General features: G+C 39.0%; 1 protein-coding gene across 5 annotated transcripts; it reads left to right on the top strand.

Annotated features, from left to right (window-relative positions):
• The first annotated feature begins 876 nt into the window (after positions 1-876).
• Positions 877-26,137, top strand: LOC109035370 (glutathione S-transferase 1-1-like). 5 transcript variants are annotated; one of them, XM_072302357.1, is made up of 7 exons: positions 884-1,092; positions 3,363-3,503; positions 4,358-4,416; positions 5,090-5,231; positions 7,335-7,499; positions 9,110-9,339; positions 11,816-12,038. In XM_072302357.1, the coding sequence occupies exons 1-6, from the start codon at positions 1,021-1,023 to the stop codon at positions 9,266-9,268; spliced, it is 738 nt and encodes a 245-aa protein (XP_072158458.1). In that variant the 5' UTR covers positions 884-1,020; the 3' UTR covers positions 9,269-9,339; positions 11,816-12,038. The 5 variants fall into 5 exon arrangements, with proteins under 5 accessions (XP_072158456.1, XP_072158458.1, XP_072158459.1 ...); XM_072302358.1 differs by lacking the exons at positions 884-1,092; positions 3,363-3,503; positions 4,358-4,416; positions 5,090-5,231; positions 7,335-7,499 and adding exons at positions 13,106-13,164; positions 13,635-13,776; positions 23,273-23,437; positions 24,832-25,225 and having other exon boundaries at positions 9,134-9,339; positions 11,816-11,956; XM_072302356.1 differs by lacking the exons at positions 884-1,092; positions 3,363-3,503; positions 4,358-4,416; ... (1 more) ...; positions 7,335-7,499; positions 9,110-9,339 and adding exons at positions 9,831-11,299; positions 13,106-13,164; positions 13,635-13,776; positions 23,273-23,437; positions 24,832-25,742 and having other exon boundaries at positions 11,816-11,956.
• The last annotated feature ends 7 nt before the right edge of the window (positions 26,138-26,144 follow it).

Raw genomic sequence — 26,144 nt, 5'->3', positions numbered from 1 at the left:
CCCATAGGAGTATATGCATAATAGGGCTCACGTCATAACGCACATAGTTCCGTCCGGCAGAAATATGTCCAATATCTATTATCTACTCAGATAGTACCAAATTGGAGGTTTAAAAATCCCTTTTTAAACATTTTCCGGGAAAACCCCATTATCTGGACTCCCCCCCCCCTTCATCCCTGTAGAAAAAGTCCTCTCTAGCCCTCTAGCCTCTCTAGCCCTCTAGCCTCTCTAGCCTCTCTAGGGGGGGGGGGGGGGGGACGAGTGAATTTGCCTGTTCTCTAATTTTTTCTCTGGGCGGTCCTGTGCACTGCCGTGCTAAGGAAAAACGCCGTATGAACCTCCAAGCGTTGCCAAATTTCCTCTAATAAATCACTAATTTTCGGGAAAATTTTTGAATATTTCTCCGCCAATTTCTCAGATAATTGTGTTTGTAATTTGATCTAAGTGTCTGAAAATTTCAAGAAAAAATATGCAAAAATTTCCTCAAAAATGAACATTTTATCCAAGGAAATTTGGCAACTCTCGAATGTTCATACGGAGTTCTTCCTTAGTACGGCAGTGCAGTAGTGTGGTAGAGAAGGCAACCGGTAATTCTAATGCCGGAACCTACTCGGCAACGCTGCAATCAGCGTTGAGAAAGTTCAGGCCAAGAGTGGGGACCAGTGGCTTGGTATTATTTTCGATAAATCGATTGATCTTCCACTTACAACAATGGAGAAGGATCGATAAACGAGGTTTTCGCAACGAACACCTGAATGATCGATCTTTTACCATAGCTTTAAATGGGGAAATATCGATGATCGATTGTTCGAGCCTCGACTATTCGTCGCGTCGCGTCGCATCGCGTCGGGAGCTTCCATATCATCGTGTTCGTGTTCCTCTTCATTTGGTTCACAGTATCAGTTGAACCGAAAGGGAAGCAGTGCCGCACTCGTTCGTGGGAAGTTCATCACTCTGTGACCGATTCAACGTTTCGTTCCTCTTTCATATTCTTTCGTTTTATTTCAATTTTTCTTAAAGATGCTGTCTCTCACTAAGCAGTTTTTACGATCCCAAATTCAAGTTCCGCCTTCCGCTGCATTTTCAACTGAGGTAAGCAACATTTACATGGGTTGGTTAATTTACGGTCACAATCATAATTAAAATCGTGCGAGGCGATAAAAATATTGAAATAGAATTGCGATTCAAAATAAATTGCAATTTTTTTTTATAAAATTGCAATATATGTATGTCGAAGGCAAATAGTCAAATCAGGCATTTTGTCAAATGCCTATGCAAATAGTCAGATATTTTTACTTATAGATTGAAATTTTGATTTTTTTACCCTAATTTTAGACAAAATAATCCGTTGCTCCTGTAAGGAAGAATACTTTGTAAAAATATGCAGCATACAATAGTATTTTAAGCGGTTTTAAGATCTTGAATGCACCTTTATCATGAAATTTTCATTATACGTAATAAAACATGGAATTTTGAAAATTTTAATATTTAAATGTACTAAAGGTATGTAAAAAGGAGGGAACAAGGAGAGTTCGCGGATTTGAGTAGTTATCTTTCCTAAAATACTGAAAACCCGTGAACTTCTCGCCATAAATTTACAGAATGCCGTAAAGTGTTCATAATTTGACAACCGGCCGCCTAGACATTTTATAAAATGCCTGATTTGACTAATTGTCTTCGACATGCACATACATCATCTGGTTAATGAATACCATATGAAGTTCATATTATGAACCCAATGAATACCAATATAAAATGTAAAAGAAAAAATTAAAGTGCTTTGGAAATCATTAAATTTGACACGGAACCACCAATATTTAAAAACACACATTACATTATTATTCTTCTTTGATAAATTGATACATATTTTTTCCCATCAATTTAAATGAGAATAATGAATGCAGAGTGTGCAAACATTCAAAATTATGAGTTAAAAAACGCTAACTATGCGAGTATAAATATTAAAGCCTAACAGAGCGGAGCGGCGTGCTGTCAGCGCGAGAGGCTCACTGGCGCCTACAAACCTAAGTGGATACTTCACGCACTGCATAATGCTTGAAGTATCCACTTAGGTTTGTAGGCGCCAATGCGCGTTTCCCGCTGGCCGCCCGCCCGCCGTGTGGCGGCGCCGGAAACAAATACTTCACAACAGAGGCGTTGCACAGTATTATACGAAATTGAACGTATTAAGAATGACAGGCATATCCTTTAAAAGTACAGATCTTTCCTCGCAAAATAAATCAAGATACTTATCGTACACCGGAAAAATCTAAGAGCCTTTAGCTGAGGCAAATATAGAGGTTTATCCGGTTCAGGTATAACAAGGTGGGAAATTCTTGAAAGATAATTAAGTCCTGTTACACCAAAGAGGTGTAGAGAGTTTTAGTGAATATTGTCTCATGGAAGTGCACGCTCTCCCACTCCCATTTTTACCAAAACTCTCAACTATATATTATTCTCCGTTGGACCAAACAGACAAAACAAAAAAACAAGCGAACCCTCATTCTTCCAAGACATTTTACATTTTCATCCAAAAGCGTTGTGAGCCATTGTCGTTTGTATTTACATGTGGGCCAATATTAACTTTGGGTCTCAACTGGCACGTGGACCAGGACTCCCGTGCCGAGAAAACGCGTGGACGTAAATTACTGGAAAAAAACAGGTGCGCGGACAAAAAATCGTTGACGAAATATCCTGTAACCGATTGTTCAAAGATAATGGAGCGACGTATCGGTTGAGGCGGGTGGTTGCAATGGACAAAGGTGGTAAGTAATAGACTATAACTAACAGCAACCCACGAGGAACCCTATTGTAAATCCATCATTTTTTCTGTGATGACCACCCGTCTCAACCAATAGGATCGCTCTATTTTCCCGCCTTCCTCTTCGTCTATCAATTTTAACTGTGGTTGAGTGGCTCCGTGGCCATAATAGTAGGCAACTACTGTCTCTTTTGTTCCATTGGTAGTGGTTGATCGAGGGGCTTGGAGGACAAGGCGCACGAGTAAAAGTTTTTGCAAACATATTGAGATATCAATTATTTCTTTACCAGTCTATTAGGTATGAATATTCTGCGAGGAATTTGCTCCCAAATTACAATTTTTCAGCATCAGAAAGTCAATTCGAACTCTCTCTCCGCCATAAGGATTCATGTGATTTCGATACCTCAAACGCGTATTTCTCGAAACAACAAAAACTGCAATTATGCGCCTTGTCCTCCAAGCCCCTCAATTCACGGATATAAAATGGAATCACAATCAAACTATACCACTCTCGCGTGCGTAATTCCAGTGCTGGTAAATGCGTCGTTGAACCTTTTTTTGTGCAGAATTAAATTTTAATAATCTTGAATTTGTTTGGCAGGTAAAAAGACACATCACTTTATATCAGCACCCAATTAGTCCTCCTTGTCGTGCTGTTATCATGGCTGCAAAATTAATCGGAGTCGATTTGGAGCTGAAACTTGTCCAGATAAAGGACTGCAAGACACAAGAATTCTTAAAAGTAAGCGAAATTTGGTCGAAATTCATTCGATAAAGCATACCTACACCTCTGAAAACCTACTTATTCTCTGTTTAACAGGTAATCTCATTTTGCATTCAGCATAAAACCTGTAAAACCTGATTTTAAGGCATGATAGGTAATCGTGCTTTTTCTTGTAGTTGAATTTTAATGCCATTTTTAAGACACGAGTGACGCTATTCCAAGTTGTACGGTGCAATGAAAATATTGATATTAAATGCGATTTAATGTCATCAAATTACAATTACCTCACCATGAGAGCATGAGACAGCAATACTTTTACATCATTTGATCAATGAATGCCAATTTAAAACAATCGACAAAATTAGTTCCTCGTACCAGAAAGATAGGCAATTTGCAATGCAATGAAAAATCTACTCATCCTCACCATTATTAGAAAATCAATTTAAAGTGCACCTTCAATCGGAGGATAGGCAACAAACACTACACTCCGATGCAGTAGCAATACTTCTACCACGCAACTGGAATTAATTGAAATCTGTTCTACGTCGGGTGATTTTAAAATTGTTGCTACTTGAATTAAATTCCTGTACACATTCATCATACATTCATATCGAATAAAAGCTGAAAAGATGATTAAAGAAATTAATCTGACGTCATTTGAGGCTCTTCGTGCACTTGAAGACCTCTGTGCCGAGGATACTTTTGAAAGGGATGTTGATAACTCAGTCTTAATTATGTGAAAATTAAATAGATATGATAAAGTCCTTCCTTACCGTAAAAATAAAACACTTATTCTACTGAATTTGTATGTATATTTATGCCTTATTTAATTCATTTTACCTGCGTGTTTACTTATCCGCTCTCTGTTCCAGATTAATCCCTTAAAAAGAATTCCTGTCTTGGATGACGGTGGATTTTTACTTTCAGAAAGGTATTTCTTTTTTAAATTTTTTCTTTAAAAAAAAACGAAAAAATTAAAAAAATTAAAACAGTTTCTAGAAACAGTCTGAGTTATAGATGCCATCGGAGGAAAAGTAAGAGACTTATACGAGGAAAAATAGCAACAAATTCTTTCGTAACTGGGTTAGCTGTGGTGCCAAAAATTAACATAGAGCACTTCTTGACAGAGACTTTTTTAACATCTACCTGATTAAAATTATGCAGAAAGTAGTGAGCTACTCGTAGATTCCATTGTCAGATTGTTGCTGTATCGTTTATAGCTCAACCATTTTTAATTCATATAACTATTATGATGCGTATGTAAAGTACATTTCTATATTGAGCTAGACTACCAAACCAAGTATCTGGTTTGCGATGTTTAAAAAGCCCAGCTATCTATCCATTTTTTTGAAGGAGAACAAGTCAATATCATTCTTTGAAGTTTTCACAGAGTTTTCTTCGCCTAAAGAAGTAAAACAAGTTTTCAAGAATAGATTTTGAGTAGTTTCCCAATTAGAAAATAAAGGATGACAGGGAGTCTGCAACGTCACAAACCATGATGGTCTGGCACTAGCAGTTTCACATTTGATTTCTGAAACTAAAAATAAGTTGACACAAACACATAATGAGCAGAGCTTGATAGTTTTTCATTTTTTTTTTTCCAGTCGAGCCATAGTCACATACCTGTCCGATAAATATGGGAAGGATGATTCTTTATATCCTCGGGACCTGCAAGCAAGAGCAATTATAGATCAGATGTTTTATTTCGATATGGGCACCCTTTATCAGGCTATGGTAGACTATTGGGTAAGAAACTGTAAGTACCTAACCTATGAAAAATGCAATGCTCATGGAATTCATGAACATCTTGGATTATTTGGGAAATCCTACTAAAGTCGGCGTGGCTTGCGTTGCGATATATCGATTAATCCACCATTTAAACCCATGAAAAAGGATCAATGGACAGATTGTTCGCAACGAACACCTTATTAATAGATTCTTTACCCCACCTTTAAATGGGGGAATATCGATAATTGATCATTCACGCCTCGCCACTGGCTAAGTTGGACGTATTTACATAAAAAAGAACTGAACCCGCATTCCGGCATGAGCCATAAGATCCATAAGAATACATGCGTGGCAGGGCTCATATCACGATGAATTTAGTTCCTTTTTGTTTAAATGGGTCCAATTCATGCGTGTATTTTTTTCTAATTGTTGCATTTTGAACTAATTTTTCCTTCCTTGCTTAAACAAAAATAGTGACTTAACACGAAGTTTTAAAAATATAAATACATGCTAAAAGTTTGGAAAACCTAGAATTAAGATAATATTGTTTAGATCAAAATTTTATTATTTAGCTCGTGATGAGATTCATAACCTCCATTCTTGCAGTCTTTCAGTAAAATCTGAACTTATTTAAGGGTCTTACATACTTGAAAAATGTTTGTGAGGAAGAAATTGGAGCAAACAGAGCAGTAGAAATTTCTCCAGACATAGAGCTCTTTTGCAGTAGTGTGAAGATAGATTTAGAGTTACAGAAAATCATACGCGTAAAAGTACAAAAAACCCTTCACGCAATTAAGTTTTTTTTCTCCTTATTTTTCTCCTTTGAATCCAAAAACTGGATATGATTAAATTATGTGTGCTGAATAGAATCCCTCATCCTCAATAAAAAATTTTATGAGAGAATCCTTTTGTTGCAGAACTATTGCGTACTCAAAGATACTCCGCACGATGAGCAAGGGTATCGGAGAGTACCTATTCGGTCCTCTGAATTAGTTCGACGAAACGCTACGCGTAAAAGTACCAAAACCCTGGTAAAAATTGGCGATAAGAGCTGCGTTTCAAAATACCATAGGAATTCTTATAGCCGGCTAAAAAAGGCTACAGAAAATAATATAGCTGGCTGTAGAATGCAGAGAAAATCATACGGCCGGGCTATACGAAGCGATAAAAAATTATGCAGCCAGGCTATAGTTCCTATCGCCGGGCTTTACATTTTATCGCCTGGCTGTTGCTTTTTCGCCATCGATTATAAAAGGCTATAAGAAATATTGTGTAGAAATTCGTGCGCTTTGGAAATCATTAAGTTTGATACGGAACCACCTTAATATTTACAAAACACACGTTATATTTTCCTTTTAATTCATATTTTGTTCATCAATTAAAACGAGAATAATCCATACAGGATGTGCAAACATTTCAAAATCATGAGTTGAATAAAACTGGCTCCGCCAGATTAAATATTAGAACCTAGCACAAAGCGGAGCGACGACGCACTGGCGCCTACAAACCTAACAGGGATACTTCACGCATTGCGCAACGCGTGAAGTATCCCTGTCAGGTTTGTAGGCGCCAATGCGCGTTTCGCGCTCTCTGCCCGCCCGCCTCACCGCAGCGTGCCACGGCGTCTGAAGCAATTATTCCACACCAGAGGTATTGCACAGTATCATACAAAATTGAAGACGCTCCAACATATTAAGAATGACGAGCATCCTTCAAAAGTACGGAGCTTTCCTCGCAAAATAAATCAAGATACTACGGCACAAAAAGAGAGCGGTAGTCCAAAAACTAACTAAGTCATAGTATCCGTAATTAGTAACGTTTAGTATAAACTTTATCGTCTGGCTGTTGCTTAATCGCCATCGGCTATAAAAGGCTATAAGAAATTGCACAGCCGGCTACAGAAGCTATTGGAAATCTTACAGCCGGCTTTAGGTCTATAGTATTTTGGGACACACATTCTACTGCCAATTTTTACCAGGGCAAAAACCCTTCACGCCATTAATTTTTTTGCCTCCTTCTTTTTCTTCTTTAAATCCAAAAACTAGTTATGATTAAATTGTGTGCGGAATGGAATTCCTCGTCCTCAATCGAAATTTTTATGAGAGGATCTTTTTGTTGTAGAACTACTGCGTACTCAAAGATAATCCGCACGATGAGGAAAGGTATCGGAGAGTATTTGGTCCTCTGAATTTATTCAACGAAACGTTAGGTGTATCGAAATTTGCGGCAGGTCCTAAGTTCACACTGGCGGATGTTTCCCTTCTTGCCAGCGTATCAGCTATTGATGTAAGTGCATACAGGGTGATCCAAAAGTCCCTTCCACCCCCTCTAACTTTTTACCTAATTGAGATAAAGATTTGAAACTTGGGGGATATTCCTAGGTCAAAGGAAGCTACTTTTCGGCCCCCCTAAAATTTTCAGGGGGGCCCCCCTTGGGGGGAAACGGCCCCCAACTTTAAATTTTCAAATGGGAAGACCCCCTTTGTGATAGCTCGTTCGAAAGAGCATAAAAAAAGAAAACTTTTCGCGCAAACCCGAAGTCAACATCTCAAACCGTTTCAAAATGGCGGCCGGTTAAAGTTCAAAATGGCCGAAAATTGGCACCTCTGCTATTTGCACATGGATTTGCGCGAAAATCGGTATGTAGGGGTATTTTGACACGAGAAAAACGAATTTGACGTTAGATTTTCAAAAAACCGAAATTTCCAAAATGGCCGCCGGTTAAAGTTCAAAATGACCAAAAATTTATTTTTTTATAAATCTAAGTTCAAGTTTGTTTCTCTTATGCCAAAATACTCTCAAATTCCAAGTTTTAGGCAAATCCATCAGGAAAAAACCAAGGTGAAAATTTTCGGCCATCTTAAACTTTAACCGGCGGCCATTTTGGAAATTTTAGTTTTTTTGAAAATCTAACGTCAAATTCGTTTTTCTCGTGTCAAAATACCCCTACAAACCGATTTTCGCGCAAATCCATCGACAAATAACCGGTGTGAAATTTCGGCCATTTTGAACTTAACCGGCCGCCATTTTGAAACGGTTTGAGATATTGACTTCGGGTTTGCGCGAAAAGTTTTCTTTTTTTATGCTCTTTCGAACGAGCTATCACAAAGGGGGTCTTCCTATTTGAAAATTAAAAGTTGGGGGCCGTTGCCCCCCCCAAGGGGGGCCCCCCTGAAAATTTTAGGGGGGCCAAAAAGTAGCTCCCTTTGACCTAGGAATGTCCCCCAAGTTTCAAATGTTTATCTCAATTAGGTAAAAAGTTAGAGGGGGTGGAAGGGACTTTTGGATCACCCTGTATTATTGCGTATTACTTACAAAGTAAAGAGAGTAAGAACACAAAAAGATTTTACGGTTTTGAACCAAGCAATAGAAAATTTGCAGGTGTCTGAATTTTGATGAATTTCGTGTTTAAGCGGAAACTACTGAGCGAACTGAACAAAAGCATACCCTTGGCTCATGATTTTAAAAAACTTATTGGAGAAGATAAATGACAAAATTATCTAATCTGCCAAAATAGAGTGTTTAAATGGGAAATGCCGCCCAATGACGCCACTAGGCGGTGCATTTTCTCACTTTTAAATATATTTTTATGCTATTTCCCATATCGGAGAAAAATTATAAAAAATAATGTGAAATCAGCTCTTTAAGCACTTTCAGATGAAGCAATAAAACATTTGCTTGCAAATTCTCCATTAGACAATTCGCAAAAAAAAAAAATGAATTTACTCAATGATAAATAACGTTTAAATGAAATAAGACAAATCATAACAAAGTAAAATGAAAATACTTCTGTGATGAATTAAATAAAATTAAACGAACTCTCAACAGATTGTATGTATGACAAGCTATGCTGTTTATGCGACTAATTCATTAATTTTAACACGTTTTCTATCCAGGCAATTGGAGTTGATCTTACAAAGTATCCCAACATACACAGCTGGTCCGACCGAAGCCAGAAAATGGTTCCAAATTACGAGGAAATCAACAGCAAAGGAGTCGAGCAAATCAAAGAAAAATTCCGTGCTTGGGAAGACAAGTTTCGACCTAAAAAGTGATAAAAATGAAGGACTTGAAGAAAGAGAAGCAGGTGCAATCGAAACACTTGATGTTTCGAGGTGGCTTAAAGGTGCGCATGAAGTGACGGACAGGACAGCCGCTTACAAATTGGCATCACGTTTATTCTGCCGTGCCAAGGAAGAACGCCGTATGAGCCATCAGGTGTTGCCAAATTTTCTTCGAAAAACAACGAAATTTCAGGAAAATTCGGAAATATTTCTCTTCCACTTTTTCGGAGGATTTTGTTCAAAATTTGATCTCAAAAGTCTGAAAATTCCAGGGATAAATCTTTATAACTTTCTTCAAAAATGGGGTTTTTCAGAGCGGAAATTTGGCAAAATTCGAATGCTCATACGGCGTTTTTCCTTAGCACGGCAGTATTGAAGGTGTACTCGAAAAAATGAGAGAAACTTAGTGAGAAGAGTGTAGTGTGTTCCTTGCCAGGACAGAGCCAAAGTGACAAAACTGCTCTACCGTGCAAAGGAAAAACGCCGTGTGAGCCTTCAGGCTTTGTCAACTTTCCCTTGGTAAATCAATAATTTTCAGGAAAATTTGAAAATATTTTTCTTCCAACTTTTCAGGTAATTTTGTTCGCAATTTTACCTAGAGTTCTAGAAAATTTCTCGGAAAAATATTCATTACTTTCCTCAAAAATAAACATTTTATCGAGAGGAATTTGGCAACTCGCGAATGTTCATACGGCGTTTTTCCTTAGCACGACAGTACTACCCGCAACTATCCGTGCTCCAAATCCGCTCTAATTACCGTCACGGTTTTTGAAGGCGAACTTGACAGGACGAGAGACACGAAGTGAGAAGAGTAACTTATGTGTTCCTTGCCAGCGGGCTGATTATTGAAATTGATAGACAAACCTATAGAAAAAGAAGACATAGGGGGTATGGAGCGATCCTATAGGTTGAAATGCGTGGTTCTTATAGGCTGAGGGAGAAAATGATGGACTATCTGTCGGGTTTCTCGTGGGTTGCCGTTAGTTAGTCTATTACCAACTGCATTTGTCCATTGCAACACACCGCAGCTTCCACCAATAGGCTCCCTCCATATCCCTTTTGTCATCTTTGTCCATAGCTTTGTCTATCAATTTCAATAATTGGCCTACAGGACAGAGAGCAAGTGACAGAGCTGTTATACTCCCTGTCTTTTATTAAAATTAATAAATAAATTAGACAACAGGGTTCAAGAAAAATCAAGATTTGTTTCATCCTCCAGCCACACGACACCGGCATGCGGAACTGAGAATTTTTTGGGTCGGGTTGGCAGCGAACACCTTAATAATCGATCATTTCCCACAGCTTCAAATGGGGAAATATCGATAGATCGCAAAGTACGCCTCACGTCGCGCGTCTCGCCATGCGCAAACTCCAAGAAGACTTTTTTTTTTAAATTTCTTTCGTAGAGGCTATTCAAACAAAATTAAATCTTATAAAAAAATGTACTGGATCAAATAAAATTATCCAAACATGAAACAAAGTTAATTGCCCGAGGAATATCAGCATTATTTTTTTCTGGAGCTCTTACCGGTCAAATAATTTGCCATCTCGATATTGATTTAAGAAAAGTTTAAAAACAAGAATTATAAATTTTTTTCTGCGTTTCTGGCTCGTACTCATCAACTTTGTTATTATGTTCTAGTTTCTTCTCGGTGTCGAGTAGTTAGAATTTTAGATAAACACGCGACCGAATCGACAACCGTGCGGATATTCTGCTCGCTCATTGGCTATCCACGGTCAGAGATATGTTAGTGAAAGTAAGAGGGGAATGAACTGAACAGCAGTTGTGCACTCATCTGATTCACACTCCACTATCAGTGCACGTTACAAAGCGGTCTATGAGACACATATTTGAGATAAAAAGTAGATAACTTCATTGCCGGTCGCACGATTTTTGTTCCGTTCACGATAGGTACTCAAAAGGACTAACTATCTATAGGTTTTACAATGCTATCTTCAACAGGTATGCGGTTTTTAGTTGGGGCAGGTCATCTCCAACTTTCAGCTTTATATTCCACTGAGGTAAGCAAGTGACATGCGGCAAAAACTGAAAACCGAAATTAATTGAAATTTTGATGCTCAGAAAATCGTTGTCTCCACTATAAATATTACCAATCGAACGGATGCAAAGAGGAGCAGCCTGACTGTAATTCACGTAATTCACGTGTAATTCCTTAGCACAGCAGTGTTATTGTTTTGACATCAAAACTAGCAGTGGAGGCGCGTGCGGATTAAAATTTTGAGGGGGGCGGAATTTGAAAAAAAGAGAGGGGCTGATCTTGGGCGGTATCCCTCAACCGAGGGAGGTCGGAAGGTCCTGCAGAGGTAACTTCTTTAAATAAAAGGTGCCCCATGATCCCAATTTTAGGTTGTTTTCATTGTAAAATAGCACTATTCTAGGGGAATAATCGACCAAAATTTGAGGGGGGGGGGGGCGGTCACTATCGCCAGAGAAAAATGTATACCTATCCTATTTTTGAGTTTCTGTGATGAGCATAAAATAACTTTTTTTCGTAACCATTACCTATTGTTTGGCAGGTAAGGGGGCGCATTACTTTGTACCAACACCCTCGCAGCGTTGCTTCCCGTGCTGTTCTTATGACTGCAAAATTGATTGGAATTCATCAGAACCTAGACCTGGTTGAAATATCGGACATGAAGACGCCAGAATTTCAGAAAGTGAGATAATTTATGTAACTACAGACATTTTTTAATGAAAAAAAAATTTTTAATAAAAAAGAGGTCCTTTGCCGAGCAGATATATGTTGTTGTTTTCTCGTTTCTACTAATGCATGCCGATACAATTACAAGAGTGCCGAAAATCAATTTTTCACCTCGAAAAGGAGATTGCATGCAACAACGAGGGCCAATAAAATATAATTAATGGAGGTCACTTTCGGATCCACCGACCCTAAAATTGGTTCGCCACCATTGGTGAACCATCAGAACGCTCACAGGGCCGGATTTAGAGGGTGGCCGCGGTAGAGGGGCCGCGGCCCATGAAGCAAATTTTACAATTTTTTTAAAATGTAGGTATAAAAAAAATCGGATTCAGAAAAAAAAATACAAACGAGATAAGGCGACAAAATCTCTCATTTCCTGAGAGTGTAGTAATTTCTAATTTTGTCGTCTTTTGGTGATACAAGAGACAGCACCTTTAATTGGTCGAGTTAAGAAAGAAACCAAACACGCAATTACGCCTGGAACGGCGCGGCGCAGAGAGCATTGATGATAAAGGACTTGAGATGAAAAGGAGAAGCTCTCGGCGCAGCGCGGCGGTTGGCATGTAACACATATTAGCGCCTACATAACTGCATGAATACTTCACGCATTATTGCGTCAAACAAGTGCGGTCAGCAGCGATCGACGTGAAACGCATAGCGCCTACAAGACTGTAGGAATACTTCACGCATTGCGCCTAACACTGTGCGGTCAGCGCGACACGGCGCGGTGCGGCGGCGGCGGAAGTTAGCATTAATGTTTGTTCTTTCATAATTTTTTTGTTTATTTCTTATAAATGGATGTCCTTGTCCACACAGAGATACGTTTACGGAACTTACTTTCGCGCAAAGTTCCGTGAACTTTTGGGGTGAGTGTTGACAGGGCTTTCGCAAATAATGTGTCCAACACGAGTAAACGCGTCTTATGCACCCCTCCCCTGTTCGTTTTTATTGATGTTTCAAAACGAATGAGAAGGGGGCGGCAAAATACGGGCGGCCCATGGGCAGCAAGTAGGTAAATCCGGCCCTGGAACCTCAGGGCATTTTTATGTGTCAGAGGGTGTTATTTTAATAATAAATTATTTTTTCGTCAACTGTGTGTCCTCAGATTAATCCTTTCAAAAGAATTCCCGTTTTGGACGACAACGGTTTCCTGTTGTCAGAGAGGTGAGTATTTGGCTCATTATTTTTTTAAAATAATTGTGAGGCATGCTCTGTAATTGTAATTATGGATTGTCAACATCTAAAAGCCATTCATATTAATTCACTGATATACTCACATAATAATTTTCCGATCCTCGCACCTTAACGCCCCTCTAAAGCGCCTATCAAGATAGACTCAAATTTAAAGGATCACGACGTAGTCTCACCGTCACTACAAGAAAATTTTTGAACTTACTTTTTATTTACTTTTGAATACTTCCCTGTGATTTTTATAAAAACTTTCTTTTCCTCACTAAATGAGAATGTGGCCGCAACTCTGTTCATTTCTTTGGAAAATTATCCTCTTCTGCATGTCATTGCTTGGCGAAGTAAAAAAATCTTTGAAACTAAATTCAAATTGTATACGGATCAGGTAGGTATGGCCAGCATTTAGAAATTGGCACTCAAGTTTAATATCTTCGCATTTTTTGCAGCCGAGCTATCAATGCATACCTGTGCAATGAATATGCTAAGGATGATTCTCTCTATCCTCGAAACTCACAGGGAAGAGCCATCGTAGATCAGATGTTAGATTTCGATCTAGGTATGCTAAATCATCCCATAATGGATTATTGGGTAAGAGACGATGTCTTAGTAAGTCGAGGCTATAGAATATAACTAAGTTTAGGTTCTCCTAAGGATATTATTTCAACAGTTTGCCTTCCCCACAGTGTAATGTTTTGCTGTGAGTGCAACTCCACATAAAACACGCTCAACAATTTCCTTCCCCAACCTAACAACAGCGCGCCGGAGAGGCTTCCAGAATAGAAAATAACGTGCTTCAGCGGTTTTTTTTTTTTTCAAAATACAAGGCGCTCAACAACATTCCTCGCAAGAATTGGCATGCTTGTTGTACTATGAATGAGTAAAAAAAAAAAATCTGCAGCCCTCCCCATTTCCCACGTGAGCGGCCACACGATTATGATCCTATGATTGGGGAGTTTTCGCATTTTCCTGTCTCTATTCATTATACCTGGTTTATTACCGGGGGGGGGGGGGGGGGGGTTGAGGCGCGCACACCCCTCCCCCGTTTTTCCGGTGAAAACCTTTCGAACCCCCTTCCCGCACCCCTCCCCATTAGGGGGTGTCTGGGTCCGTCTACGATATGGCGAGTGGATTCTCAATAGAGAGCGAGCATTCAAGTAAAATCACTGAGAGGATTCACAAAAAAATGTCTAAAGAAAGAGCCGTATGCAAAAACGACATTTTTCGCCCCCCCCCCCACTAAAACTTATTCAAACTTCGTCTATCAGTTACTAATACTGGAGCGCTTCTTTCCCCAAATTTTCAGACCCCCAAAAAATTTTGGGGGGGCGCTAGGGGGGTGGAAGTCAAAACCTGCGACCCTCGATATCTTTCGAACAAAACAAGATATTGAGGCCCGGTTTGGACGAAAAATCGTCTAAAATTGCATACTTTAAGATTTTAAAGGTCAAAATCCTAAAATTAAATTTTTAACTTAACTTATGTGCTTTTTTTCAGTTTTTGAGGGAAAACAATTTCTTTTAAACAGATTAAACTGAAATTTCACATTTTTTGATTTGAACCAAAACCAGTTTTTTAAATTGTTCGTCTTTTTCCGCATCCAACGAGTGGTCGTATAAGCTGGGGAACCGAACGGTTCCGGAGTTATGATCGATTGAAGTTTCCGCTCAACGCGCGCCGACCGATTTTTGCGCGCAAAAAAGTCGGATTTGACTGTTATTAAATCAGATTTAATGTTCAAACTGAGCAAAATGCATTATTAGGGACTCTTGAGGGTCGCTGAGTCCAGAAATTACAGATACTTCCAAAAAATTCACGTTTTTAAAATTACAGCTTCGTACAGGACCACTGAGCGGCCGGTCGGCGCTCAGTGGGCCTCTAAAATAGCGCTACGGAGCTGTAATTTTAAAAACGTGAATTTTTTGGAAGTATCTGTAATTTCTGGACTCAGCGACCCTCAAGAGTCCCTAATAATGCATTTTGCTCAGTTTGAACATTAAATCTGATTTAATAACAGTCAAATCCGACTTTTTTGCGCGCAAAAATCGGTCGGCGCGCGTTGAGCGGAAACTTCAATCGATCATAACTCCGGAACCGTTCGGTTCCCCAGCTTATACGACCACTCGTTGGATGCGGAAAAAGACGAACAATTTAAAAAACTGGTTTTGGTTCAAATCAAAAAATGTGAAATTTCAGTTTAATCTGTTTAAAAGAAATTGTTTTCCCTCAAAAACTGAAAAAAAGCACATAAGTTAAGTTAAAAATTTAATTTTAGGATTTTGACCTTTAAAATCTTAAAGTATGCAATTTTAGACGATTTTTCGTCCAAACCGGGCCTCAATATCTTGTTTTGTTCGAAAGATATCGAGGGTCGCAGGTTTTGACTTCCACCCCCCCTAGCGCCCCCCCAAAATTTTTTGGGGGTCTGAAAATTTGGGGAAAGAAGCGCTCCAGTATTAGTAACTGATAGACGAAGTTTGAATAAGTTTTAGTGGGGGGGCGAAAAATGTCGTTTTTGCATACGGCTCTTTGCAACCGCGGTTAAGTAAATGGATAAACTATCAAATGATGAGTCGCGGGAACATTGGAAAATTTAATTTTTGAAAACCTTGAAAAATCAAGGTCTCGTAATTTGTATTACTTTCCCTGAGGAGGCTTGTCAAATGGACGTATTTCTGCCAAACGGAACTATGTGCATTATGACGTGAGCCCTGTTATGCATCTATTCTTATGGGTCTCAGGGTTCATATCTGAATGCACATAGTTCCGTTTGACAGAAATACGTCCAAATGTTGGTCAATAGGCCAGAGGACGCACCCTCGTCGGAAAAGACGGTCCTGGGAGAGGAGAGGGTGGGTGGAGTCGGAAACAAAGAGGGTATACGGCAGTGGCGTGGCGTGAATTGCGATACATCGATTGTTATGCCGTTTAAACCTATGGCAAAGAATCGATTATTAAGTTTTTCGCTGCGAGCACCCTGTTTATCGATCCTTTTCCATAGGTTTAAATGGCATAACAATCGATATATCGCAAATCGCGAGCTCACGCCTCACGCCATAGCGCCTCCAATTTTGCTGAGACATCCGTCAAGCACGAATAGTTGTTGTATCCCTGCGCGCGCCGTTATCAAAGCGCAATCTTTCCTATGCTCTATTTCCACGTTTTGTTGGTTCCGTCTGTCTTATTTGGACTACATTTTGCAATTTGGAACTATAAATTCAAGCCCGGTTTAAAAACAACGAATGTGCCATTCGTTTCCCTATGCACATAAGTGTTTTTCCAGAAGAGCCGAATTTATAGTTCCAAATTGCAAAATGCAGTCCATTTGTAGTAATGCTTCAAGGGCCACGTGAGCTAAACAGCTGAAGATAGGAGGGATGTAATCGGGCCTTTTTTTAAAACTTTTCTCCCGATAATCTGAGCGACACCTCATTGGCGGAATAAAGTGGGGCGATGCGAGATCACACCTCGCTCCGTCGCGCCTTCAATTTTGTAGATGCAACACGGACATCCGTCAAGCACGAATAGTTGTATCCCTGCGCTGTTTTCAAAGCGCAACCTTTCCTTTGCTCAATTTTCACGTTTTGTTGGTTCCGTCTGTCTTATTTGTAGTAGTGCTTCAAGGGCCACGTGAACAAAACAGCTGAAGATAGGAGAGATGTAATCGGGACTTTTTTCAAAACTATTCTCCCGAATCTGAGCGACACCTCATCGGCAGAATAAAGTGGAGCGATGCGAGTTCACACCATCGCTCCATCGCGCCTTCAATTTTGTAGATGCAACACGGACATCCGTCAAGCACGAACAGTTGTATCCCTGCGCCGTCATCTAAGTCAGCCCTTTCTCTCACTCTATCTCCATGTTGTGTTGGTTCCGTTTGTCTTATTTGTAGCGGTGCTTGAAGAGTTATGTGTCTAGCTACCCTCATAGTAGATCAGTGGCTTTTACGACGCAACTCGTTGACTCTTCAACCCTTTCTCTCCCTTCAAGACAAATGTGACGTCATTGAACCGTTCGCTGTGTTGACCTCGTTCCATTGTAGAGGCATACCGATGGTGAAAGTGCAGAAGTGCGTATCTCCGAAAACACGATTTTCCAGGAGAGTAAAAAAAACTGTCTACATTCCTCCTTATTGTCAAGAAAAACTCTTGAGGATAGCAGGAATAACATGCTTTTTCAGACTCCATCAAAATTTTGAATTTTTTCTCGAACTGTTAGAAAATACGGCAGAAATGCCGAGATTTGCGTTTTTGGCACTAAGAATTGACACTTCATCACGAGATACGCACTTTTGCAATGAGTGTTTTAAACCTGTTGTTGGCGGATCTTGATAATTTAAATAGACTGAAAAAAGAGATTCATGCTTACAATTTCTCATCAGAAGCTTTAGTTTGATCTCATGCGGCCGGATCAAGCATTGTATGATTGGAAAATGACATTTGATCACGAGATACGCATTTCTGCAATTAGCGTTTAGAACCTGCCCTTGATTATTAATATAAAAAATAGAGTTTATTCATACTTAAAACTTGTTTGGAAGCTTTAGTTAAAATATTAAAAAAATGAATGAAACAAATAGAGGAAAAACAACAAATGAACACCATACCAATAATGTGGAGCTGCACACGACATGATTAGCCGGGTCGCGGAAGGAACTACCCCCTTCGATTACCTTCACACCTATAACCTCCATTTCTGTGGGATAAGAGCAAGTGTGTTTGTGATGACGTTACAACTGTGGAAGAAATCAAACGTTTACCGTCTGAAATACGACTCAAGACTGTCGTCATTAACAATTTCGCCTACGTGGACTTGAAAGGTAGTAATTGTGAGTACGACAATGTCGCATTTTTGACTGACTTACGTGCTTTGTTGGAGGCAGATGTAGAGGGGCCACCTGTCGATAAAGTTGCCGAACTGTTGACAGATCTAGAGCTTCTCCACGAAGATATGGAAATGGCTCCTCTACAGTTTTCGAAGCCCGTAAATGAGAATGAAAAATGCTCTGTTGCATACATTGCAGGCAGTGTGCTTAAAAGGTACTTGAGGAAGATAAAATGTAATTCTTGCAACGAGATTCTCATCACGAAAGATCTAACACCTGATCATGAATGGATAAAGCACAAAGAATATAACAAGGAAAAACCCAGCCTCATCTACCCGACTAAAATTGTTATTGAGACTGTGGGAGAGGCTCTGTTCTTTGTAGAAGCTTTTTTGAACAAAAAACCGTACATTAGAAATATGATGAAAATAATTGTTACGGAGCTAGGAAACATGTTGGACTTCAGCTGGGTCTCAGGTGGTTGTCCCAACAAGGTGCACCAAGAATATATTATTAAATTCCTGTGTGAAGGTGCATTTTTTGTTAATGTAAAGTGGTGGTGTCGCAGAAAGAATAGACAATTCATTGATGAAGCCAGAGCCCAAAAGGCAAAGAAAGCTGAAGCTGTTGGCGAAATGTCCACAAAAATGAAGGTCCTCAAGCATATTTAGATTCATGAACGCACTCACACTCTCTTGTTTTTGTATTATCTCCACTTCTCTTCATTTTTCCTTTTCTTGATTCGACCCCCCCCCCCCCCATCATTGTTCCTTGCCATGATCCATCTTTATTCCGTCCACCACCAATGCTGGAGTCGCTTGTGCCCCCTCCCCTCCTTATCCGTCACTCCCTTAGAAATCGGTCCAGTGCAAATCCTTGTTAGGAGATCAAAAGTATGGCATGTCTTTTGAAGGATCAATGTTTTTTTGATATGCTATTTATTGCATAGTGCATAGTATTTACTGAAAATTATTATTTAAAACTCTTTCAAGGAGATAAAACGTATGTCATGTCTAAGAGAGGATCAATTTTTTTGTGCCCTTCAAATTAGCAGTAAATGTCTTCTAATTCTAAGATAAATAGTGTAAATAATTTATGATGATAAATTAATGATGATAATTAATAAATAATAATTTATGATGATAATTTATGATATTTTTTCATCATGTAAATAATTTTAAGATCATCTTCTAAATAATTTTAAGATAAAAATGTGTGCAAAGAACATATCAGATAAGATTCTGTCCTGCAATGTTTATTTTTCAATGTCAAAGTTCTTGTTTTAAGTAATAAAATAAACCAAATTACTCTTATGTATATTAAAGTTTAAAGTATCCGTTTCGTTTCTTCACCTGAATTCCATGACATTGGCACATAAGTGTAGCCAAAATGAACTTTTCACTTTTCTCAAATCATACAAGTTTTAAAAGAAAAAAAAATATGAAAGAAAAAAAAATAATATTGATTATAATAAGCTTGCGATCAAAAAATTCATATAAACACTTTTGATGAAACAATACTTCCTTCCATAAAATGACCTCGTCTAAGGAGCTATCAAATATTTTCTCAAAGAATTAGTGACTTTTAATCGTAGGTACCTAGGTCTATTTTTCAGCATGGTTATAATTATGAATTTATTGGTTTTTACAACTTTGTTTCTTAGGAACCTACCGTATCCTTACTGTAAATGATCTTTTCCGATGTCAACTTATTTGTAATTATTTTCCAGTTTCCTTGATTTGTCACAAAAGACTTGGAATATAAAATATTTCATTAATAACAGAAGAAGACATTTTTGACTTTTCCAAGTTTGGACAGAAATCAAGGAAACTGGCAAAGGGTTACAAACGAGCGGAAAAGGAAAAGCCGCAATAGTGGAGGATACCTGGATTAAATTTTGCAAAAAGGAACCACAAGCATTCCAATGTTGCTAGGATTGTGCAACTTACATTATTTGCAATGGAAGCACTGAAATCGTGCAAAAAAATGAATTTACAAGGTAATTTTCATCTTGTATTAATAGTTTATTGGGAGTAAAGATAAAACTTGTTCAGATGATCAGTTGATACTTACAAGGTGAAAAAAGTCGCACAATTTTAGCAACAGTGGAATGCTCTTGGTTCCTTTTTGCAAAATGCAATCCACAGATCTACACCCACCGACGTTGGTGACGTCATATTCGCGGGAAATTGGTAGCAAAGCAGCAGACTTCGGTATCTGAATTGACCAATCGAAATGTGCTCTGTAAATCGGAGGGTATGGATCCGATTGATTCATATCGACATCGACATCGACATGAACCGATCGACACCGATTCAATCGACCGATGATCAAAAACCCGGTGTCGATCTTATCGACATGAATCGATCAAAAAATAAAAACGTGAGCCGATCGACGTAATTAGATCGACATTGATTCGATCTACAAAAATTCGATGAATGTACGGGTTTGTCCATCGATTTTTGGGTTATCGGTCGATTAACGTTTTTATCGATTGATTCAAGGGTTTGTCGATCGATTCACGGATTTTTCAATCGATTTACGGATCTCTCGATTGACTCACGGGTTTTGTTGATTGATTCACCGGTTTAACCAATCGATTCACGGGCGCGCGATCGAATTATACTTTCATCGATCGATTCAAGGAGTTGCCGATCGACTTACGGGTTCATTTGTCGATCGATTCACAGTTTTTTCGATCGATTCACAGTTTTTTCGATCGATTCACGGATTTTGCAGTCGATTCACGGGTTTGTTGGCCGATTCACGGCTTTGTCGATCGATTTAGCTGTCGATCGAATCACGTCTATGTGGTTTGTCTATCGGCCTATCGGGTTTGGTTGATATATTCATGGGATTGGTCGATCGATTTACCTACTGGTTTGTAGATCGATTCATCGTTGTGAATCTAATCACGTCCGTCGATTGACGCACGACTTTTTTTTTGGAGACTTCAACGCAGGAGCAGAAAAGTAGAGAAGTGCATAAAAACATCGTCGCCGGCCTTTACCAGGTACAAACACTCTGCAAAATTTCTTTCTATCTTTCTTTTTTTCTTTCTTTCTACCACTCGCTTTAAAATAAAATTATATTACTACTACTCTACTTTCTTTCTTTCTTTCTTTCTTTCAATTTCCATGTAAATTTATTACTATTACTACCTTCTTTAGAGGTGTAAATTGCGAAAGCACCGCTTTAAAATAAAATGTGTTTAATTTACAGTATATACAACCGGAAGATGACGGTGAAACTCCAAAATCACGTGTCTCGGCTTACGACGTTACAGAGTTCCTGTTATATTTTATTTTTTAAAGGGAAAATTAATCGGCGTCAATTCCACGATTTCTCTTCTCCGAGCAAGAGTAATTCCTTTAAACTTTCTAAAAATGTATATGCTCTCCTTGAAACAAGTTACTTAAGAGCGGAGATTTTAGAACATCGCAAACGAGGTACGTGGTTTGGTAGTTTCACCGTGAAAATACTTAGCGATTCTTAGAATATACTCGCTGCGAGCAGCAAAAAGAAAAAGAATAACGCACAATTTGATACTCAAACTATTCGGAGGAAAAGTTAAGAAATGAAGCCAGATTATCCGAGCACATCGCTCCTATCTTCCACAGGGTTGCTCATGTAGCCCTTATTGAGACACCATTAGAAAATAGCAAACGGAAACAAACACGATATAAACTAGAGCAAAGGAAAGGACGCTCGTTAATGACGGCGCAGAGATACAACTATTCGTTCTTGATGGATATCGGTGTTGCATCTGCAAAATTGAAGGCGCTCGGAGCATGGAACGGCGTGATGCTCCGCTCAATGAGGTGTATCTCTCAAATTCGAGAGGGAAAGTTTAAAAGGGAAGCTCGATTACGGTCACGTCTCTCTTATTTTCAGCTATGTTGACGGTTGACACTCGATTTTTTTTCAATTTGACGTCAGATTTGTATTCATAAGGCGTATTTGTAGATTTATATCTAAGGCTCGTATGTACCGGCCATATAACTCCCGCAGAAGAGATAGTCGGGTCAAGTAGACTCGGCCTTGGCATCTAAGGGTTGGAAGTTGGGAAATATTGAAATGACAAGTGTGATAATGACAATATAACAGGAATTTTTTGGATTACTTATATTTATTTGTTCTGACATGTATAAATTTCTAACATTGCCCATTATATTAGCATTTAGACCGTCGTAAAACCCCTGGTCAAAATTGGCGATAGGAGCTGCGTTTCAAAATACCATAGGAATTTTTATAGCCGGCTAAAGAAGGCAATAGAAAATCATACAGCTGGCTGTAGAAAGCGGAGCAAATCATATAGCCGGGCTATACGAAGCGATAAAAAAGTATACAGCCGGGCTATAGTTCCTATCGCCGGGCTTTACACTTTATCGCCATCGGCTATAAAAGGCCATAAAAAATTGTGTGGAAATTCGTGTGCTTTGGAAATCATTAAGTTTGATACGGAACCACCATAATATTTACAAAACACACATTATATTTTCCTTTAATACATATTTTTTTCATCAATTAAAATGAGAATAATCCTTACAGGATGTGCAAACATTTCAAAATCATGAGTTTAAAAACGTTGACTCCGCGAGACTATATATTGGAGCTTAACACAGAGCGGAGCGGCGCGCGGCGTGCTGTCAGCGATAAGCGCGCATTAGCGCCTACAAACTAACAGGGATACCTCACGCATTGCGCAATGCGTGAAGTATCCCTGTTAGGTTTGTAGGCGCTATTGCGCTTTTCGCGCTGGCTGCCCGCCGGCCGCGCCGCAGCGTGCCACGGCGCTGGAGCAACTATTTCACACCCGAGGTACTGCACAGTATCATACGAAATTGAAGGCATACGGAACTTTCCGCGCAAAATAAATCAAGATACTATTGCCCAAAATAGAGAGGTAGTCCAAAAACTCACTAAATCCTAGCATCCGTAATTAGTAACATTTAGCATACACTTAATCGCTTGGCTGTTGCTTAATCGCCATCGGCTATAAAAGGCTATAAGAAATTGTGCAGCCGGCTGTAGAAGCTATTGAAAATCTAATAGCCGGCTTTAGGTCTATGGTATTTTGGAACACAGATTCTACTGCCAATTTTTACCAGGGACAGAAGAAAAGTTTGGGAATCACTTTTAAAAAAACTGCATAACATGATATAACACAGCCAATACGCCTCAGACCATTTTAACCCATGCAAATAAACCATTCTTACTTTGATTTTCATTACTCATACATTTTTTCCCTATTTTTTGCAGTATCATTGTATTCTGAAAAATAATCCCCACGATGAAGTAAGATATCAAAAGATGTTCAACCCTCTGAAGAAGTTCAACGAAGTATTAGATAGATATGATTTTGCAGCAGGGAGGACCTTCACGATAGCGGACGTTTCGTTGCTCGCTAGCGTATCTAGTGTTGATGTGAGTATGTGGAATCATACATTATGCACTTGAATATAAAATGCTAATCTTTGCCGTAAGCTTTCAGGAAAATATAGAAACTGCCTATAATTTTTTTTCTGTGAACTGGATAATTTTGGAACAGACACGTTCTCACAGTTCAGTGAACAGGCAAAAAAGTAACAAATTAGGCACTTCACAATGCACTATCATTTTGGAGGTTTTCTAAATGTTTATTAATTTTTTTTTTTTTTTCAAGAAAAAGTTGGAAAAATATGTTGGATAAAAGTAAGGAGAGAATTGGAGCTCGGGTATCAAAATGATAAACACCACAGGCGTAGGCGTTTTGAGGTCATTTTGCTTGGGGAGGCCTGGCTTCCATCCAACCGAAGGGTCTGAGGGGTATGGAGTACCCCTCTGAGGAGGCGCGGAGGGCCTCCCCCGGAAAAGTTTTGAAATTTTAACTATATTTGAACGCAATTTGAGGCCTCCATGACGCAGATTTTTCACGAATTCCTGCCGAAAAGTTACTTTTTTTTTTTTTTTTTTTTTTTTTTTTTTTTTTTTTTACTTTCAGCAAAGAATACTTTCGAATTGTTGCATTGAATAGATCCGGAAAATTGTGAAAATTTTAACTGTACTTGGACGCATATTAGGGTCTCTACGATGAAAATTTTAGAAAATACTGTGTCAATGAACCCGGTGTTTTCAATTTAGACTCTACATTATGAGAGATAACCATCCTCGACGAAGGCCCTTTTCCACCATCCAGAAATTCTGTGTATGTGTGTGTGTGTGGGGGGGGGGGGGGAGATGATACTATTTATAATTCTAGGGGGGCCAACTTCCCCTGGCCCTCCTTTCGTGCGCCACTGCATAACACCTGGCGATATGAGTGCGCCTCCAGCGGGCCGATTATTGAAATTGATAGCCACAGCTATAGACAAAGGGGACAAAGGAGATATGGAGAGATCCTATTGGTGGAAGCGGGTGGTTGCAATGGACAAAGGGGGTAGGTAATAGATTAACTAACGGCAACCCGAGAGAGACCCGACAGTTAGTCTATCATTTTCTGCCTTTGTCTATAGGAATTAACCACTTATTTCAACCTATAGGATCGCTCCATACTCCCTATGTCTTCTTTGTCTATAGCCTTGTCCGTCAATTTCAATAATCAGTCCGCAGGAGAATGGCCCCGCAAAAATGCAGCCAGTGCCACCAGATCAACTTGCAAGCGATCACTCAGAAAATGTTAACAAATGTGAGTCATCATGAGGGATGTCTAATTTTCACTTTTTTCACGCTGTGTGCCGGTATTTAAAAATAATTCTTGACTGATATTTTTATTTCTTCTTCTTCTTCATTCTTCTTCTTCTCCCTGTCCTCATTTTTCTTTTTTCTTTATTCTTTTTCAGGCTTTAGGAATTGGTCTCGCAAAATATCCGCATATACTTAGGTGGTTTAATCAAAGCAGAGAGATTATTCCGGATTACAACCAAATAAATCATACGGGAATCTTACAAATTAAAGAATTGGTCGGACAGTGGAAAGGAAGTTTTGGGTTTGAGTTTTCATAAAGAGACACGCCGCGCCGCTGTAATATCATGTAGCTTCCTGGTAGCGCTGGCCAACAGTTTCATGGAAAATTAAAATGTATCTAAAACACGAAGAGCACCAAAAAATTGATCGGAAGATATGATTAACTAAAGTCAGTACTCAAGTGCTAACGTGCCTAGTTTTATCTTGGGTATAACCTATGCAAAAAAAAATAAATAAATAAAGAATAAATTCAAAATTGGGACAGTTTTTTTTTAATGATTTGCATTTTCTCTCACATCATTTCGACGGCGCGAAAGTGCGAAACCAAGTACCTCCATTCCGATGCTCCAAACTTTCCGCTCCGATTTTATTTTTTAGAGGAGAAACGAACCAAATTGATAGCTTGAAATTTATACCGAATATTCTGCCACGAGAGGAAAAATCTGGGGAGTTCTTAAAAATTTACGTTGAACCGTTTTCTACAGAATAATTAAAGTAGTACAGGAAGTCTGCAACGTCGCAAACGGAGATACATGGTCTCGCACTTTGGCCATCGATTTGATCTTCCAACAAAAATATTAGAGCCCCTATTTTGCAAAGGTCGGCAAACATCCACGAGAGTACGAGTTGTTGCTTGGCATCTAATTTGAAGGCAAATCGATTGAGTTGGAGCGATCGAGTCAGATCCGAACGCGCCATCACGTTGTGCTTCGTGCGCGTGAGGTCGTGCCTCGTAGAACCGTGCCAATGCACAGCAAAAGTGAAGCCAAAACGTACTTAAATTGAGCTTAAAGGAAATGCAAAATACATGAATGCCTTTATTCAGCTTGATTTGAGTATTTTATAATGCCGTTGAAACATTTAAAGTAGCTTTGGCGAACGGACTACTCTGACATCATAAACTATTACGCTTTGAAAATCTATTAATTTCCGTGAGTTAAAGCCTGAGACTGATGAAAATGAAAAGGTAACACAATTTGCTTCAATAGAGATTGAAGGCGTTTTAAGAGCCAAGAGCCAGGAGCCAAAGTAAGTGGTATGTGATATGAGAGATTCGTTCACGTTCATATCTCAGCTTGGGGTGAAATTATTTGCTTCGATTTTGAAATGCCAGAAAATTAGTTAAATAAAACTGGTTTAAATGGTACGGTGAAAGTTGGAAACGAAATAAGTGAATAGGAATCTTACT

This window comes from Bemisia tabaci, chromosome 7 (genome assembly GCF_918797505.1).
Source record: "Bemisia tabaci chromosome 7, PGI_BMITA_v3".
NCBI lineage: Eukaryota > Metazoa > Arthropoda > Insecta > Hemiptera > Aleyrodidae > Bemisia > Bemisia tabaci.
The sequence above is the reverse complement of the archived record's forward strand: the minus strand, read 5'-3'. Positions and strand labels throughout refer to the sequence as shown.

Excerpts from the sequence above, each read along its gene's own strand:
- LOC109035370 (XM_072302355.1), top strand. The coding sequence starts at position 1,021 with ATGCTGTCTCTCACTAAGCAGTTTTTACGATCCCAAATTCAAGTTCCG. Across the intron at positions 4,417-5,089 it reads GGATTTTTACTTTCAGAAAG|TCGAGCCATAGTCACATACC; the intron begins GTATTTCTTTTT and ends TTTTTTTTCCAG. Across the intron at positions 5,232-6,130 it reads AGGCTATGGTAGACTATTGG|AACTATTGCGTACTCAAAGA; the intron begins GTAAGAAACTGT and ends CTTTTGTTGCAG.